General features: G+C 57.8%; 6 protein-coding genes across 6 annotated transcripts; 3 read left to right on the top strand and 3 right to left on the bottom strand.

Moving 5' to 3' along the window:
* Positions 1-168: 168 nt before the first annotated feature.
* ACA1_069210 (uncharacterized protein) lies at positions 169-1,321 on the top strand (the record flags this gene model as incomplete). The annotated part of the gene is made up of 3 exons (XM_004352813.1): positions 169-576; positions 680-1,000; positions 1,082-1,321. The coding sequence occupies 3 exons, from the start codon at positions 169-171 to the stop codon at positions 1,319-1,321; spliced, it is 969 nt and encodes a 322-aa protein (XP_004352865.1).
* Positions 1,322-1,483: 162 nt separating this feature from the next.
* ACA1_069200 (uncharacterized protein) lies at positions 1,484-5,290 on the bottom strand (the record flags this gene model as incomplete). The annotated part of the gene is made up of 15 exons (XM_004352812.1): positions 1,484-1,538; positions 1,622-1,685; positions 1,717-1,760; positions 1,855-2,097; positions 2,191-2,295; positions 2,427-2,578; positions 2,699-2,905; positions 3,069-3,130; positions 3,223-3,325; positions 3,441-3,538; positions 3,610-3,863; positions 3,995-4,166; positions 4,276-4,367; positions 4,469-4,533; positions 4,730-5,290. The coding sequence occupies 15 exons, from the start codon at positions 5,288-5,290 to the stop codon at positions 1,484-1,486; spliced, it is 2,277 nt and encodes a 758-aa protein (XP_004352864.1).
* A 426-nt stretch (positions 5,291-5,716) lies between these two features.
* ACA1_069190 (ribokinase, putative) lies at positions 5,717-7,485 on the bottom strand (the record flags this gene model as incomplete). The annotated part of the gene is made up of 9 exons (XM_004352811.1): positions 5,717-5,748; positions 5,836-5,952; positions 6,022-6,121; positions 6,190-6,364; positions 6,434-6,616; positions 6,692-6,772; positions 6,841-6,955; positions 7,026-7,326; positions 7,396-7,485. The coding sequence occupies 9 exons, from the start codon at positions 7,483-7,485 to the stop codon at positions 5,717-5,719; spliced, it is 1,194 nt and encodes a 397-aa protein (XP_004352863.1).
* Positions 7,486-7,895: 410 nt separating this feature from the next.
* Positions 7,896-8,183, top strand: ACA1_069180 (uncharacterized protein; the record flags this gene model as incomplete). Its single annotated transcript, XM_004352810.1, has 1 exon — positions 7,896-8,183. One exon carries the CDS (start codon positions 7,896-7,898, stop codon positions 8,181-8,183), a length of 288 nt encoding a protein of 95 aa, XP_004352862.1.
* Positions 8,184-8,637: 454 nt separating this feature from the next.
* ACA1_069170 (uncharacterized protein) lies at positions 8,638-12,549 on the top strand (the record flags this gene model as incomplete). Its single annotated transcript, XM_004352809.1, has 14 exons — positions 8,638-8,814; positions 8,988-9,077; positions 9,315-9,389; positions 9,507-9,581; positions 9,697-9,881; positions 9,983-10,100; positions 10,215-10,391; positions 10,511-10,626; positions 10,720-10,798; positions 11,050-11,389; positions 11,472-11,611; positions 11,710-11,952; positions 12,058-12,144; positions 12,247-12,549. The coding sequence occupies 14 exons, from the start codon at positions 8,638-8,640 to the stop codon at positions 12,547-12,549; spliced, it is 2,205 nt and encodes a 734-aa protein (XP_004352861.1).
* Positions 12,550-12,678: 129 nt separating this feature from the next.
* Positions 12,679-16,475, bottom strand: ACA1_069160 (Serine/threonineprotein kinase SNF1-like protein; the record flags this gene model as incomplete). Its single annotated transcript, XM_004352808.1, has 18 exons — positions 12,679-12,864; positions 12,939-13,043; positions 13,147-13,238; positions 13,324-13,480; positions 13,544-13,565; positions 13,620-13,747; positions 13,843-13,928; positions 14,056-14,149; positions 14,256-14,360; positions 14,449-14,736; positions 14,844-14,911; positions 14,999-15,126; positions 15,261-15,365; positions 15,429-15,498; positions 15,572-15,665; positions 15,753-15,839; positions 15,935-16,056; positions 16,250-16,475. 18 exons carry the CDS (start codon positions 16,473-16,475, stop codon positions 12,679-12,681), a joined length of 2,163 nt encoding a protein of 720 aa, XP_004352860.1.
* Between the last annotated feature and the right edge of the window lie 532 nt (positions 16,476-17,007).

Below are 17,007 nucleotides of genomic sequence, written 5' to 3'. Positions count from 1 at the left end.
GTGCGCTGGTGGGTGTCGACATTGCATTGGGCGGACACCCTCGTCAACCGCCACGGCGTGCGGACATGCAACAACAGCACCACCCTTCTGCAACACTGTTAGTTACTACTACTACTCCACACTACGCTGCACACAACACAACACGACAACACACGACACCATACTACTATGAAGAAGCTGCGTGCTTGTCTGACAGGGCTGGTGCTACTGCTGGTCCTGTCCATCGCCGCCTTGCCGGGACCGACGTCTGCGGTTTCGGTTGAGGCCACCACGACCGTGGCCGATTCGGCCCTGAACGCGACCACGTCGGGCATCAAGTCGCTCTGGCACAGCTGGTACGGGAAGGCCACCAGCCTGCTCGACGCGGTTCAGGCCCACCCCTCCACGGGCGCCACGCCGCCCGAAGTCAAGGAGGCCAAGGTGGTGGGCGAGATCAAGCTGCTGGCCGAGGCCCTGAGACGGGAGGAGGCCAAGCTGGAGGACCTTCTCGAGGCTCGTCTGATCATCAAACGGCAGAGCTGGACCTGGTTCCTCGACCCTCAAATCCGCGCTCAAGTCGACACAGCCACCCTGGCGGTACTTGCTTGCTGTTACATCTTATTTTTATTTACGTGTATTAATATCTCCATATATGGAAAAATGTTATTTATTTCTATTTGTTCGTGGTTGAACGGTGCAGGTGAACAATCAGCGTCGCAAGGTGGAATCGCTGTTCGACGACATCTCGCTGCACTGGCGCCAGTTGAAGCCTCTCCACGGCGTGCGCTCGCGCATGTTCGCCTCGGAGCTGCTGGCTTTCCTGCTCGCGCCGGTCCTCTCCATCCTCGACTTCCTGGCCTCGACCTTCTCCTTCGGCCTGCTCTTCTTCTTCCTGCTCCTGGGTCCCGTGGCCCTCTTCTTCGGCATGTTCGCCTTCTCCCTGGGCATGGCCATGCTGCCCATGATCGGCTCCTGCCTCGTCATCCTCTACACCCTCGAGTTCCCCTGGCTCATCATCCAGGTACTGGCCGTGTGCGGTCTTGCGTGTGCGGTCTTGCGTGTGTGTGTGTGTGCGGTTCTCACTACATGTGGGCGCCAACAGTACAATCCGTCGGCGCTGGAGTTCGTGGTGGCCTACGCGCCCTTCGTGCTGGCGACCTATTGGCTGGCCAAGAGCATGAGCCGCACCCTCCGCCCCGTGCGCCAGTTCCGCTACTACGCAGCCGACACCGCCGAACAACCTGGCCGCCGAACAACCCACCAGGCAGCAGCCCCAACCGCTGCTCCCTCGTCCGCCACCGCCACCGCGCCCCGACGTACGGACAACGTCAAGACCGACTGATGCTCTGCCAGACTGTGCCGGCGATGAACCTGGCAAGCGAAAGAGAGAAAAGAAAAGAGTCTGTTTTTTGGTGTACAACGTTGCTCTATTACTGGGTGGTGGTTCTGATGACGAACTTCCATTTTCTTTGCACCTCTCTGTCTCTCGCTTGTGGTTGTGGGATCAGCCCTCCCGCTTGATCTCGTCCGCGCGAGAGCCCAGCGACGCCCCCAATCGCCTGCACACGAGGTCACAGGTCAGCAGAACGCCGGCGAGCAACGCGCGCACATACACACACGAAAGCGAGGCTGGCTAGTGTACCGCACGGACTGGGGTCGGTTTCGCTTCGCAAAAACGGACTCAGTGCGCTCTCGAAGTGGCGCCTCTTCCGACGAAGAAGACGACGTTGCCAATACCGGTGCCGCTGCTGATGTCGCCGATGCCGATGGCTGAGCCGGCCCTGGCGCCGAGACGGATTCTCGCTCACTGCACCAAGCCCCCCACCCACCCACAGTGAGCGCTGCACGTTTAGAGAGGCGACAAGGGCGACGTACGTGGAGTCCTGGGTGGCGGGGGCTAGCGCGGGAGCGGGAGCGGGAGCAGGGGTGGCGGCCGCGGCGGCAGGAGGTGAGGGGCTGGGCTTGCTGGTGCTGTCCTTGAATTCGGCCGAGGCCGAGGGCGAAGGGGACGGTCCATCCGAGAGGCTGCCCACGGGCGTCATCTCCTTGCTCTCGCGTTCCTTGCCCTTGACGCTCTCGCCGCTGTCCCCCCGGACAATGGCGAACGAGGCGGACTCCCTGGGCAGCGCAAAGTGGGCAAATTAGAACGCGTGCGGGCGGGCGGGCGGGTGTGCGTGCGTGCGGGCGTGCGTGCGTGCGTGCATGGCGTACCGCATGGCCACAGCGGCAGAAGAGGTGTTGAGCAGCGCGGCGAGCTTCTCCTGCTCCATCTTCTCCTGCTCGGAAAAGTAGTCTCCCCACACGTCCAGCACCGTCCTGCCGAGGCGACGCGACAGACCGGATTAGTTGTCGATCATGAAGTGAAATGAGAGCTGCACCCAGCAAAGGAAGAGTGTGAAGGGGGGAGAGGAGTGGGGGGGGGGACAATAGCGAAAACGAAAGCGAACCTCAGTTCGTTCTCGAGTCGATAGAATCGACCGACGATCAGCCCCGTGACGGGGACGATGTCCAAAATTTTCTCTTTCCTGTTTTGCGGCTTCTCCAAGCGCTTCATCTGTCGCAGGTAGAGGATGTCCTTGAGCATGTCTTCTATCCAGTCCTGCTCGCAGCCATGGCGCACGACCCCCACAACCGTTAGTAAGCCCTCCTTTTGATGTGTGTATGTGTGTTGGTGTGTGTGTTGGCGCGCGCGTGTGGTGTGTGTGTGTGTTGAACGTACCCTGACTTCAGCGCCCAAGGTTTCGCGCTCCGCTGCAAACTTGAGCTCTGCTTCCTCGAGGGCAAACGTTTCGTAGGGAATGTTGAACTGCTCGGCCAAGACGATCTCGGCGTTGCTGATGAATCGGTCGATCTGCGGATAAATCTCGGACTTGAGTCGCTTGATGAGGCGCTGGACCTGGTGCTTATCCTCGTTGGGGTTCAAAATCTGCACATGTAGAACCATACGTAACGCAGGCGTTAGCGACCATTCATCATTTTCGCGTTTGAACGACGCACGAGGGCGCTGCGAAGATGAAGAACGAAAGAAGGAAAGAACGAAAGAGGGGGGGGGCAAGTACTTCTCTAATGAGTTGAAGATTGTCGCGCACGGCTTGAATAGAATTTGGTGGCTCCTCGAGATAGTTAGCGGGGACTACGTCCGGATTATAGCCTGTCGAGAGCGCATGACGACGACAGTGTTGGGTTTCATTAGATCGGACGGGTGGGACTACTCGTCGTGTGGGAGTAAGCCGGGCAACGCACCTCTTCGCTCCAAAAATTTGTCACACTCGTCCTTGATGAGGGACAGCCACCACTCCGTCGTTTTGTCCTTCGTCGTCCCGTTCATCAGTTCGCGCTTCTCAAGCTGTCCACAAGAAAGAGAGAGGAGAGGCACCATGACGTCAGCCAACCAAAACTGCAGCATTTAATGATATAAATATATATAAATGCGTTGAAAATGCGCGCGTGCAGAACTGTACCTGCAAGTGTTGCAGTGCTTCCTCGCACGAGGAAATATGTCGCTGAATCCTCACCCGGGGCAGCTCCGACCACGATATGCTCTGCAATCGCTGCAGAGCTGCACACAAACAGAGAAGAAGAAGAATGATAAATAGCAAGCCAACGGTTTGAACTGAAAGGCGAACGAACCTCTGTCCCTGGTCGGCAGGAAGATATCTCGCAGACCCAGTTGGGACGTGAAGCTCTTGGTCTCGGCGCGCGCGAACTCCTCGACCTCGGCGAGGAATGGGTCGTCGGGACCCTTGAACAGGCTCTGGAGGCTGACCTTTGTTCGCTGGATCTGCGGGAGATCGGCAATGGTGACGTCCAGCTTCTGCGCCCGCTCGATGATCTCGATGTCGACACCCTGCTGCGCCAGGAAGCTCAGTGTTCGCTTCTTGATCCTGTAGATCGCGCATGTAACTGTCAGTTCGTGCATAACAAGCACTCCACACACGCACACACCCACACACACACACACACACCACACACAGACACACACACACACACGAGGGGGCGCGAGGGAGGAAGGTACTTTTCGTTGAGGTCCTTTGAAAGAGACTTGGTGGGATCCTCCACTAGTCGCTCCATCTTGTTTACATCGAGAAGCAGAACCTTCATGTCGTCGGTGAAGGGAAACACGGAGACGGCGTTGACCATCTCCTCGGCTCGCTCCTCCGGCGCCAGGAACACTCCGATCCTGTCGCCTGCATGTACGCAATCGATCGATCGTACCAGCAGCACGTGTAGCGTGAGCTTCCTTCCTCTTCCTTCTTCTTCGTGTGAATGCTGTAGTGGGTGAGCGGTGTGCCGAACCTTCTCGCTTGCCGGTGAAGCGGGCGTAGTAGATGCCCTTCTTCGCATCCCTCTCCTTGTCATCGCCGAGGAAGGCAGCCACCACCAAGTCCCTTTGCGCGACCAAAGAAAAAAACAATCCAGGTGAGATAGATGGATAGATTGATAGGCGTGCATTCCACGTGCTCATCGATGAGCGCAAGAAGGAACACACCCAGGGCGCAGAAGCTCGATGTTGACGCTGCGGACACTGTTCAAGATGGAAGCCATGCGACGGACCTAAAACACAACAAGCACAGCGCAGATGAGAAGGAGACAGAAGACCAGCAGAGAGAGAGAGAGAGAGGCAGAACGTCGTGGTTCAGTCCCGGCGACTAGCGGGAGAACAATATTGTGGTGATAACAATAAATGTAATAATAAATGAGCATTTTTTTCAAAAAATAAAAAAGAGTAGCGAAAGAGTTGTGTGCGTACCTCGCGGGCCAAGTGGTCAAGGTCGTCGATCTTGCTCCAGGCCACAATGTTCTTGGCGAGGTTCTCTTGGCAGGCCTCGGCCTCGTAGTCGATCTGTTGGTTCTGGTTCTCGAGGTAGAACGAGAATTTGGAGAGGATGGAGGAGTCGGGGGTCATGCCGACGAGGCAGCCGTCGGGGTCCATGGTGTGGGTGACGAGGAATCGCTCGAAGGAGGCCACGGTGTCGGCGAGAGGATTCTTGGCGGGATCGGACCACTGCTTGTCGTACCAGCGCATCAGGGCCTCGAATGCCTGGACCTGATCGGCCTTGATGCTGTCCTTGTTGTGTTGCATGCGCAGGTAGAAGATGTCGCACCATCTGAGCTTCGAAAGCTGCATGAATTCGCGCACTTGCTTGATCCAGGCCTCGATCTCATCGAAGAATGCCTTTTCCTGCGTCTTGTACACCTTCTTCTTCACCTTCTTCTTGTCCACCACACGCTCGGGCCTCTTGAGAGCAATTAATTCTCTAAATAATTCATCCACCTGCTGAAACAGCTTTTGCTTCGTGAGGGAGGCCATCTCCTCCTCTTACTCCTCTTCCACCACTTCAATCTCTATTTCCTTTCGCGCAGCAGCTGAAGATGGACCCTGGCGAGTGTCCCGATTATTGAGCCAGTTTCGCCTGGCAGCCGAAAATCGATGAATTAGCGCAGAGGAAGGAGATGTGTCGAAATGCGGAGGGGGCTCTTCCCCCGCTCTCTTCCAGATCTGCTGAGTAAATCGATTACGACCCACCTGGGGATGCTTGGAAAAGAGGCTTCAATAAATTCGTAAATTATTGCTTGGCTCTCATGCGACCAGAATGTGAAGAATGCACGAATAAAGTCGGGTACAAATGTCTTACATTCCACTAAAAAATACGAACGCTGTTCAGTTGGCTGGGGAGCTTGGTGGCGGAGGAGACCGTCTCCTCTGTTTGTGGTGTTGCTTTGTGCTTGGGTCTCTTCAAAGCGAGGCCGTTGGCCGACGGTACGGACCTGGAGACGAGCTCGTTGGTGTTGTGCGGTGGTGTGGTGGGCGACAAACAGGAACGCGAACGTCAACCAGGAACACGGAGTGCGTACCCGGGTACTGCATCTTGGTGGTGGTCACGCGGGCGGCAAACTCAAGCGCGACGTTGCGCTTCCAGGGTCCTCCGCTCAACCCGGCGGCGGCAAGGAAGCTCGCGGTGACAGTATCTCCTTCAAGGAGTGAATGTGGTGAGTGAAGTGGCTGGTGCTACAACGAATGGTACAAGAGTTGGTGCTTACCCCTGCCAGTTCTTCCCTCTACCTTCCAAGGACCGAAGCTTGCCTGGTAGAAGATGTTGCCATCAAACAACAGCACGCCCGCGTTGTACGTCCCGAGCACCTGAACAGAGAAGAAGAGATCAGTATACTGTACTGCCGAGCGATCAGAGAGCGCGCACTCCGGCGTACCATCTTGGCGCCCTTCTCGTGCAGAATCTGCATGGCGCGCTTCATGTCCTTCTCTCCGGTCAAGACAGTGGCCTCCTTGTCGTCCACCTTGAACAAATCAAAGTATTTGAGGTACTGCTCCTTGGCAGCCCAGTCCTTGTGCGAGATCTTGCCGCCGTTCTGCATGTCGATGTGCCTGCGAGTTTGCGACGCTCAAGATCAGATCGGATTGATGTAGTGAATTCGAATGAGCAAAGGAACATACCTGATGAATCCCTGCGCGTCGGCGACCAGGTACTGAACAGAGGGGTTGAGCTCCTTGATCTTGGGGATCAGCTCGTCAGGGAACTCGCCATATGAAAGAGGGTTGATGTGGACGATTGTGGATTCAATGTGCTTCAGATCGTCCACCGTGAAGGGAGCGCCAACAGCGTGGAAGCGTTGGACTCTGCAGTGTGCAGTGGAACGAAGCGCGGAGAATATAAGCACAGAAGGAGGAACCACAAAGCCGACTTACGCATACCTTTCATCCGAGTTGGGCTTGGGGTAGTTGTTTTCACAGCAAGTCGTCTCTTGCGACGGCAGGAACTGTACCTTGGTTCCACTACGTGCGAAAGGCCGAGCTGGTTAGTGCCTGGGGTTCAACACCCATGGCCGAGCGCGCCAACGCACCTGGGGGCAAAGATCTTCTGGAACACGGGCTTGTCCTCGGCCGAGCACTTGGTAACAACCTCAACGTTCATGCCCAAGTTGGAGGCAGCCACACCGCTGAACAGCACTCCACCACCTGTCGCGTAGTGCGTCACGATCAGTTGTGCCGCCACCCATCGAAGGCGTTGTGACTGGGTCACCCGTACCCTGCGCGCGCGTCTCCTTGCCGACGAAGATGTTGATGTCGTTGGTGACGTGGCCCAGAATGGTCAGACGCAGCTGCTCAGGGGGCGCCCTCCTGTCTGTGCTGGATCCCAGGGAGAGGGACGCGAATGGGCACTTGGGGGCACCGTCCGAAGAAGAGGCGGGAGCGCCCGAAGAAGCAGAGATGGAGAAGTAGCCCATGGGGCATCTCGCCTGGCCATTCGTTTGAGAGATGGGCGGGTGCTGGAACTGACCGTTCGTGTGGTACAGGCTTGAGGTGTCCCAAGTGTTACGGACTGGGCACTGCAGCAAAAACGTTTTAATTAAATCGATTTAACCATAATGAACAAAGTAGCAGAAGATGGAACTCACCTCGCTGCCAGTACTCGCCTGTTGTTGAACCTGCCCTTGTTGAGGCTCCCAAATGTGCCGTACGGGGCATTGCTGCTGATTCTCTTCCATCTCGTTTTGGTTTTTGTTTTGTTTCACTTTCCTTTTCCTTCCCTTTTTCCTCATGGCATCAATCCACCAATGGATGAATTTTCGTTTCGACTGAGTGCGTGGAACCGGGCAAATTTCTTTTGCTTCCGTTCGTGTGAGTGGACAGTATTTCGGGATCAACAAATGTTGTTGCGAAGAGCGTTCAACGAAGGCGAGGCAACAGAGGGCGAAGCTGCTTCAACTTCCACACGAAACGACGACAAACCCCAGATCCCAGTCTCCCTCAACCCGTCGTAACCATTCGGCCAACCCTACGCACCAACACCTCACCTTCTCGCCTTTCGATCACTTACGCGTTTATAAGCTTCGGCCACTCACGCCCCAACAGCACAACACGAACCACAGCAGCCACACCACACCACATCACAAACATGGACTCAGAGGTTGAGCGCAAGCTGTACGCGATGCTGATCACCAGCTACTGCGTCGATTCCAGCGTCCCCATCTCGCCGGCTTGTCCTTCGCCGACGCCCGCCGTGGCACACTACCACGGCCCGCTCATCGCACCCGTGGCCGACCGCAGCGTCGTCTTCCCGCCGCTCTACTCCCGGTTCTGCGCCGACCTCCGACACACGGACTCCATTCTTCAACGCTCTCCCGCCGGCAACGACACCAGTGCGGGCATTCACACGTCGCCACTGCTCTCCGATGGCAACTAGAGAGCTGATCGCCGATCCCACAACTACACACGTACATATCGTGCCTGTAAATAAAAGCACTTTAGAAATCAAGGTAAAAAGCGGATTCAGCTGTGCCTTTATTTTAATTGATTATAAAATAAATAGAATGTTATTCCAGATATGAGGTTCTGTGGCCTCACGAGTTGGCGCCTGAGACAACGCAGTCATTCCAACGTTGTGAGCCAACACATCAGTGGGACGGCTTTGACGATTGATACTCAATCCACCAACTGCACTTCTCATCGCGGTGCGTAGCCCTGCCTTTGATCCAGTGCTCAACTCTCGGTTTCATAAAATCTTTGTAAAATGACAAATTTACCAAGCACAAAAGGATTGACAAGGGGGCTGGCAGACATCATCTAGTCGCGACCTTTCCTTCTAGTACTCACCTTTTGCTTCGTTGGCCCCGATTGAATAGAATCTAGAATCGCACATGGAACCGACCACACCGCGCACGAGCTACAGACTGGCGTCCGAGGCCGGCATTGAGCTGTCCAACGTGCTGGGCGAGCTGGGCGACTCCCTCTCCTCCATCATCCTCTCCACCCTCACCGACAAGTACGCCGAGGTCCAGTCGTCCTGCCTCGCCCTCGCCGGCCAGACCAACACCGTACCTCTTCTTCTTTCTCTCTTCACTGGAGCGCCGCTACTCGTGTCGCTCAACTCACCGCCAAAATTCTCCACGCGTGTGCGTGTGCGTGTGTGCGGTGACGCGTGTGCGTGCGGCGGTGTATGTGCGTGCGTGTCGTCTGGAATGGAACGCAGTTGGTGGCTATTGTACAGCAACTTGCGCTGGCCTCCGGTGATGAGGAGTATCAGAAGGCCGCCACCGAAGTCATCCGCGAGATGTCGGCCGCCGTCACCGCTCTCGTGGTACTGCACGCCGCCGCCCTCCCTCAACTTGCAAGCCGCGCCTGCGTGACAACGGACTTCACCCACACCCACACCCACACCCACACCCACACCCACACCCACACCCACACCCACACCCACGCACACGCACACGCACACGCACACGCACACGCACACGCACACGCACACGCACACGCACACGCACACCTTCTTGTCAATTGACATTGACATTGCCAACGCACCACACCTTCTCCCCAGACCGCATTCACCGCATTCCTTAAGAACCCCGCCGCGGCCGCGTCCAAGCGTGCCTTCACCGACGCCGCCCAGACGGTGAGCTCCCTTCCTTTTGACCACCCACTGCCCCCCGGGGGACTTGGGGCTCACCAAGTCCAGGCCCAGGCTTAACCCGCTTTCCCCTTTTGGTGTTGATCCGGTGCGGCGGCGCAGGTGGGCATGGGTGTCGACAAGCTGCTGCTCACCGTGGACCAGAGCTCATCGAGGAGGATCGTCAACCTGGTCAAGGTAGTGTATGGTGAAGGCGTGTGTGCCGTGTGCCGTGTGCCGTGTGTGTCGTGTGTGTCGTGTGTGTCGTGTGTGTCGTGCGCTGAAGCGCTGTTTGCCACGTGCCGTATAATAGGAGGCGCTTGTGGCCAGCAAGGCCATCGGCGAGAGCGCCCTGACCTCCAGCGGAGCGTCCATGGCCGCTGCCAAGGTGGCCGCCGAGAAGAACGAACTCCTGAGCGAGATGGTGTGGAAGGTCGGCACCGGCACGCCCGATGGCCAGAAGCGCGTCATCCTCCTGCAGGGCCTCGCCGCGCTCAAGTACCCTGCCCCCATCAGCTGCCTCCTTAAAGCCGACCAGCGCCGCTCACCGCACACACGCACGCACGCACACACGCACGCGCACACGACAACAAAAACAGGGAAGCCTGCCCCGAGTTGGACCGCGCCGCCTACATCGCGAGCAAGAATCCCGAGAATGACGATGACCTCGTGAACGCCACCACCAAGCTCGCCGGCGCCTACAGAATTCTCCTCCAGGTGCGCGCCTGCCTCCCCGCACTTTTGCCCCAAAACGTTTTGCGGCGAAGCGAACTTACCAACGCCGTCGTTCGGCCGGTGGTGGTGGTGGTGATGGTGGTGGGTGTGCAACAGGGAGCCAACATCCAGCGCTCGTCGTACCTGACGTCGACGTGGGATCGCGTGGAGCAGGGCGCCAACCAGATCTACGAGTCCCTGCGCCTCGGGGAGGACCTCCTCAGCCGCAGCCGCCAGCTCGCCGCCTCGGCCCTCAACTCCGACGGCGACGACTTCACCGACCTCGCCAAGAAGGTACCATCTTTGAATTCCTTTTTTTCAATCCTTATTAGTATAAAAATGTATTTATATTATATAATCAATAATATAAAATGAGATTTTCATTAATGCTTACATTTTTCTGTGGCGTTAAGGTGGCTGGGCTGGCCCTGGAGCTGGTGAAGCAGGGCCAGGCCATCATCGAGAAGGCGCAGGACCCCGTGGCGCGCCAGGCCATCGAGGAGGCCCTCTACCGCATCCGCAGCCTCTGGTACGACGACGACGACGACTACCCACCACTCACGGTTGGCCGGTGGTCGGTGGTAGCTGGTGGCTGACGGCTGATCGCGGTGTTGGGTGGCAGCACGGAGGTGATCGGCAAGGCGCAGGCGCTCCAGAAGAACCCGACCGACGAGCGCCTGAAGCGCGAGGTGATGGCCAAGGTGCAGGAGATGGAGGACGCCATGGAGCAACTCAAGAACGCGATGAGCTTCACCACCTCCCACTGGCCGCTCGACAACAAGCTCCAACTCACCACCCACTACATCGCCGATCAGGCACGCCGCGCTCGCTCGTCTGCTTGCTTCCCCCCCCCCCGCAACGCAATAATTAACCATTTCTTGTTGTGTGTCGTGTGTGTGTGTGTTGTGTGTGTCGTGTGTGTGTCGTGTGTGTGTGTTGTGTTCTCGGTTAGGCTCACCGCTTGGCCAACGCCGGAGGAAACGCGCAGGCGCGGGACCAGGCCGCGTCGAAGCTGCAGGAGCTCACCGGCCAGCTGGTCGTCGATGCCGACGCCATCTCCAAGCAGCCCGGCAACGCCGCCCCGCCGAACCAGATCAAGGCCATCGCGGCCGAGATCAAGGGCTCGGGCGACGCCATGGTGGCGGCGGCCAAGGCCGGCCAGTCGACCAGCGCCCCGCACGGGCAGCTCATCGGCAAGATCCAGCAGCTCCACACCGCCTGCAACCTGCCGGCCTTCAAGGGACCCTCTGCCGTCTCCAACGCCCCTGCTGCTCCCGCACACGTTGCCACTGGTGCGTGCGGTGTGTGTGGTGTGCGTGTGCGGTGTGTGGTGTGATGTGCGTGTGTGCGGTGTTGCTAAGAAAATGAGTGCAGGCGAGGAGAGCGAGCTGATCGCTGCGGCGAGGGAGCAGGCCGGAGTGGCCCTGGCGCTGGCCGACCAGGTCGAGTCCACCGCCGGTGGCAACCCCCAGACCCAGCGCACCATCGCTCAACTCCGCGAGGCTGCCCAGCGGGTACCCTTCGCCTCCACCGCGAGTGTCGTGCGTGAGTGTGCCGTGGGTGTGAGTGTGCGTCAGCTCCGATTGACGTTTGTTTAACCGGCCGGGTGCAGGTCATCCAAGCCGCGCACGAGGCGGCCGCCAGGCTCGGCGACAGCGAAGCGCACCGAGTGTTGGCCGACGCCCAGCGCGATCTGGCTGTCGCCATTCGCGCGGTCGTCGACTCGCATGGCGCCACCCGTGGCAATAGAGCGGTGACCGACGCCATGTCGGCCATGGACAACGCCACCGGCGTCACTCCCACCGCGTCCGGTGCGGCCAAGAATGTTCTCAACACCGCCAACGACACCATCACCGTACGGCCACCCGGAACCACACACACACACACGACACACACACGACACACACACACGGCACACTCGACATACACGGCAACAATCGCTCACTTTCTTTTGCGGCAGGCGATCGACAAGGCGGTGGCCAACACGCGTCCCACGCCCGAGCAGGCGCTCACCTCGAGCAAGGAGGTTTCCGAGCACGCCCGCCTGGTACCCTCTTCTCTGCCTCCACGTCTGCGTCCGTGAACACGTGGACTGACTCCTCTCTCTCTCTCTCTGTGCGTGTGTGTGTTGCTGTGCGCACACGCATAGCTTTCGAAGCTGCTGCGCGAGATGGCGGCGAATGCGGATCCGGCGATCAAGGCGCAGCTGATCGAGTTCGCCAAGATCGTCAACGATCGCGCGGTGCAGGTCAAGATCCTGACGGCTGTGACCGCGGCGGCGGGCGATGTCAAGACCGACCAGGTGCGACACGCGCTCGAGGGCCTGCGTCGCACAGTCAAGGACGTCGTCAACCTCCTCTGCGCCGCCTCCCTCAAGCAGCAGCTCAAGAACACCCAGGTCCAGACCGAGGCCATCAAGAAGGTGCTCGCCGCGCTCCAGCATTCCGGCTGAATCAAATGAATCCACCACACGCACGTCGTGTGCTGTACATCATCTTCACCACCACCACCACCAAGAAAGTAAACCACCAAACAAAAAAACAAAAAAAAAAACAAAACGTGTAGTTGAGCCGCGAGATCATCAAGCACTGGAGTGGTGGGCAAATGGACAACCGCCTCCGCCTCCGCCGTCGGTGCCGGTGCGTCGGGTGTGGGCGGGCGAGCGGGTGCGATTTCGTCGGCCCTCCTGCATCTGCCTCTGCAGCAAAAAGAAGGAGGCCGTGATGGCGTTGAATTCGTGCGCGTTGATGCTCTTCAACACCACGTCCTGCACGTGCGTGGCCATTATGTGTGTGTCAGCAGAAGAAGGCCAAACGCAACAACAACCGACCGACCGCGTACCTGTTCAAAGCCGAACTCCTTGAGCTTGTTGAGGAGTTCCTCCTGCTCGGCAACGTCTACACTCTCCGAGCTCTGCAGTTCGGCCTCCGTGATGGGCGGCAGCCCCTGGATGCCACACACACAAAGCGAGCGTACGTGTGAGCCAGTGGTGCGTGTGTGTGTGGTGTGTGTGTGGTGCGCGGGCGCGTGTGTTGAGCGCTGGTGGAACCTTGGTGGTCCAGGGGTGGTTGATGATGCCGTCGATGGTAATGCGCTTGGCCGGGTCCTTCTGGAAGATCCTCGTAATCAAGTCCGCAAACTCTGTTGGCGGGCACATGATCGGTCGTCACGAAAAGAAACGCGCGCGTGCGGCGGGGGTGTCGTGAGTGTGGTGTGTGCTGCGTACCATCCGAGACGAAGATGCCGTCCTCTTCGGCTTCGGAAAAGGGGACGAAGTCGGCCTGCACGATTCGCTGCGGGTCCTCGAAGGGCAGGAAGCCCAGCACCAGACAGAAAAGCATCACCCCCATGCTCCAGATATCCACATGCGACCCCACGTAGTCCTGCTCCGGCACGGCACGACACGACACGACACACGCCGCACACACGCCGCACACATGTCGCACACGACAAAATGAAATGAGAGTGCTGAGCGGGGGGGGGGGCAGGAGGGCCAAGGGCGCGCGTGCCTGGCAGAGGAACATCTCGGGGGCGGCGTAGGCGGTGGAGCCGCAGAAGGTGGAGAGCAGCTCGTCGGCCTTCATGAAGTTGCCCAGCCCGAGATCGATGACCACGATCTCCTTGCGCGAGTTGAGCATCACATTCTCCAGCTGCACGGGCCGCGTTCAATCAACAAATTTGGAATATGAGACTGTGTGTCGTGCCGTGCCGTGTGTGTGTGTGTGGCGAGGGGTGGTCATCGCACCTTGAGATCGCGGTGGGCGATGTTGTGGGTGTGCATGTACTTGACCGCCATGACTATTTGGCGCCAAAACTGTCGTGCCTCGTCCTCTGTACAATTGAAAACAACATTCGCATACAAACATATTAGAATATACGCCAGAAATATAATTATAATTATATGATCAGTCCACAGCTCGCCAATTGGCAGTCAAGAAAGACGGCACGAAGGAGGTACCGGTGAGGTATTGCTTGCTCATCATGTAGTCGTAGAGCTCGCCTCCATCCACGAACTCGTACACGATGAACAGTCGGTCCACGGACTCGATCACCTGCGGCCACAGGCGTGCCAGGCATTCGAGTCAAAACACGCACACGCACACGCAACGTGCGGAGGTGGTTGGGGAGCTGAGCTGAGCTGAGCTGAGTTGTGCGTACCTCGAGCATGCGAACGACGTGTTTGTGCCGCAGCTGCTTCATGAGCGCGATCTCCCTGAAGCGTTCCCTGTCGATCTTGCTCCGCTCAATCACCTTCAGCACCACCTGACACGACACAGCACACGACACACGGCACACGACACGTAAGCAATATGCTGTGTCGGGGGACAAGAGTGAAAAAGGAAAAAGGAACCTTTTGGCCGGTCAGTCGGTGGATGGCGATCTTGACCTTGCCGTAGAGCCCCTCGGCGATGGTGTTCTCCACCTTGTAGTTGCCGATGTAGACGGGCTCGTCGAGGTCGCTGCCGCCGCCGCTGCTGTGATCGTCGACATGCCCCGTACCATCGCCATTGCCCCTGACGTTGCCCACGCTGCTGCTGCTGCGGTGCCGCAGCACGCGACTGATCTTGCCGCCGTAGAGCGTCTGGCCGGCCTGGTCGAACTCGTTCACCTCGAGGTACACATAGAAGGTCGACCCGTCCTGCCCACGCCACACGCGCACACACAGCAGCAGCCACCTTAAGAAACATACGCTTGGAATGCAAGGCACGTGGTGGCTGTGGAATGCAAGGCCGGCAGGCAAGGCACCTTGTGTCTGGTCTTGACCATGCGGGGCGGCATGCCGATGATCCGCTTCTTCCCGGTTTGATGATAGCCTGCGGCGCCCCGAGGGTGAGCTACCACACAAGAGCGAAGAGCAAAGAGCGAAGAGCCAAGAGCCAAGAGCGAGGCCATTGACGTACGTCGGAGGTAGGTGTCGTGCATCTGGGAGTGAGGGCTGCACATGAGCATGTTGATCTTCTTTCCCAGGAGCTCCTCGCGCGAGTACCCGTACAGGACCCACAGATTCTGGTTCACGTCCTGGATGATACTGGAGGTCGTTGTGTAGTGTCAAAACAGCGAGCCGAGCGCTGTGCGTGTCGTGTGTGTGCGTGTGCGTGTGTGCGTGTGTGCGTGTGTGCGTGTGTGCGTGTGTGCGTGTGTGTGTGTGTGTGGTCTGTATACCCTTTCTTGTCGATGGTGATTATGGCTTCCATTTCCTCTGTGATTTGATTGATCTTGCCCACGAAGATGATGTGATCGCCCTCCCGCCGCTCGTGTACCTCCAAACTGACCGTCCTCGTCGTTAGATGAGTGTTGTGTGTGCGTCGCGTGCGTGTCGTTCGTGCGTACCTGATCGTGATCGGGTGTCCGTCCTTGTGCATGGCTATCAGATTCCTCACTCGGTTCAACACTCGCGGCACTGGTCAAGAATTGAGAGTTGAATTGCATGTAGAGAGCACCGGGGAGGGGGAAGGGGTTGACTTAATTATTACCGCCTCCGTGGATATAGCGCTGGATGAAGGAATCGTGCTTATCGGCGTAGGCTTCGTCGACGAGGACGGATATATTCTGGCCCAGCATCTCGGCCTGGGCAGACAGGGCAAGAAAGTGAGTCACACTACGACAGTCGACAGTCGACGGTCAACACACACGACCGCGGGCGCGGCGCCGAACCTTCTTGTAGCCAAACAGTTGCGCCGCCTTCCCGTTGACGGAGAGGATGATCCCCTTGGCGTCGATCGTGATGAGGCACGATTGGTCCTGCACACCACCGTGGTGTCGACACAAATTTGGTCCACGATTAGCATTGGGGGTTGAATGATGAGGGCCTGGAGGCTAGAGCTATGCGGAGGTACCTCGAGTTCTTCGACGAGGCCGCAATAGAAGATCTCCTCGCCCACGACGAGCTCGGAGATGGCCAGACGAATCGGGAAGATGGTGCCGTCCTTCTTCTGGCCCTCCACCACCCTGCTCTTACCTGTGTGATGCGCGCACCACCCGAAACAGAAACAACACAACCACGAACATTTGTCACTTCCTCGTTCAGCACTGTCGGTTGCAGTGATCGGCTCAGTTGTTCGGTACGTACCGATGACCTGATTGAATCGACATTGGGGGAAAAAAACGAGAAAGAGAAGTGGTTTAGATGCAAGTGTTAGAGAAGATGTCACGGCAGTAGGAGAAGAAGGAGAAGAAAGAGTTGACCTTGGGCACGCCGGTCTCGTGGTAGTGTTGGAGGTAGGAGTCGTGCTGCTCCTTGTAGGGATGCGGACACAGCACGCTCACGTTCTGGCCGATGAGTTCGTTCGGGCGCGTGTAGCCGAACATGATCACGGCGCACTGGTTGGCCGAACGGATGATGCCGTTGGCGCCGATCGTCACTACTGCCTTCTCCATCGCGTGCGGTGCCTTCTTGCTTGTGGTAGTACTCTAAAATTGTAAGAAGGGACTGTGCCTGTGGTTTCTGTGGCACTGTTGTTAGCGAGCACAACAGCAAAGTGTGTCGAGGTGGATGGGCAGCACAACAATCGATCCCAGAACGGGCATCGATCGCGGAGCGATTTTTGAAGGATTTGTTAAAAATCTCGACTCCTGATAAATTTGTCACAAACTCGACCACAGGTGCCCTGGAGGAGCCTGCGCCTAAGTAGCCTGAAATCATGCTTTGGAAAATGAAGAAATAATCGGGTTCGTACAAAATCTCGAGATGTGCGTACCTGAGCAGAGAATGACGGGTGTGGTGTGACAACGGGCGTGCAACAGCGAACGCGACAGGATCAAGGAAACACTGAGCCGTTGAAGCACGCCAGCGAGCTAAACAGCTTGGCACTACTGAGGCCCTTTTCTGTCTGCTGAGGGACGCAACGATGAGCTTTCCGAAATTCCTTCATCCATCTGCGGAATGTTGTCCACGCCAAGCATGTCGGTA

Source organism: Acanthamoeba castellanii (genome assembly GCF_000313135.1).
Source record: "Acanthamoeba castellanii str. Neff unplaced genomic scaffold scf7180000084603, whole genome shotgun sequence".
Taxonomy (NCBI): Eukaryota; Discosea; order Longamoebia; family Acanthamoebidae; genus Acanthamoeba; species Acanthamoeba castellanii.
This window is presented reverse-complemented; position numbering and strand designations above follow the sequence as displayed.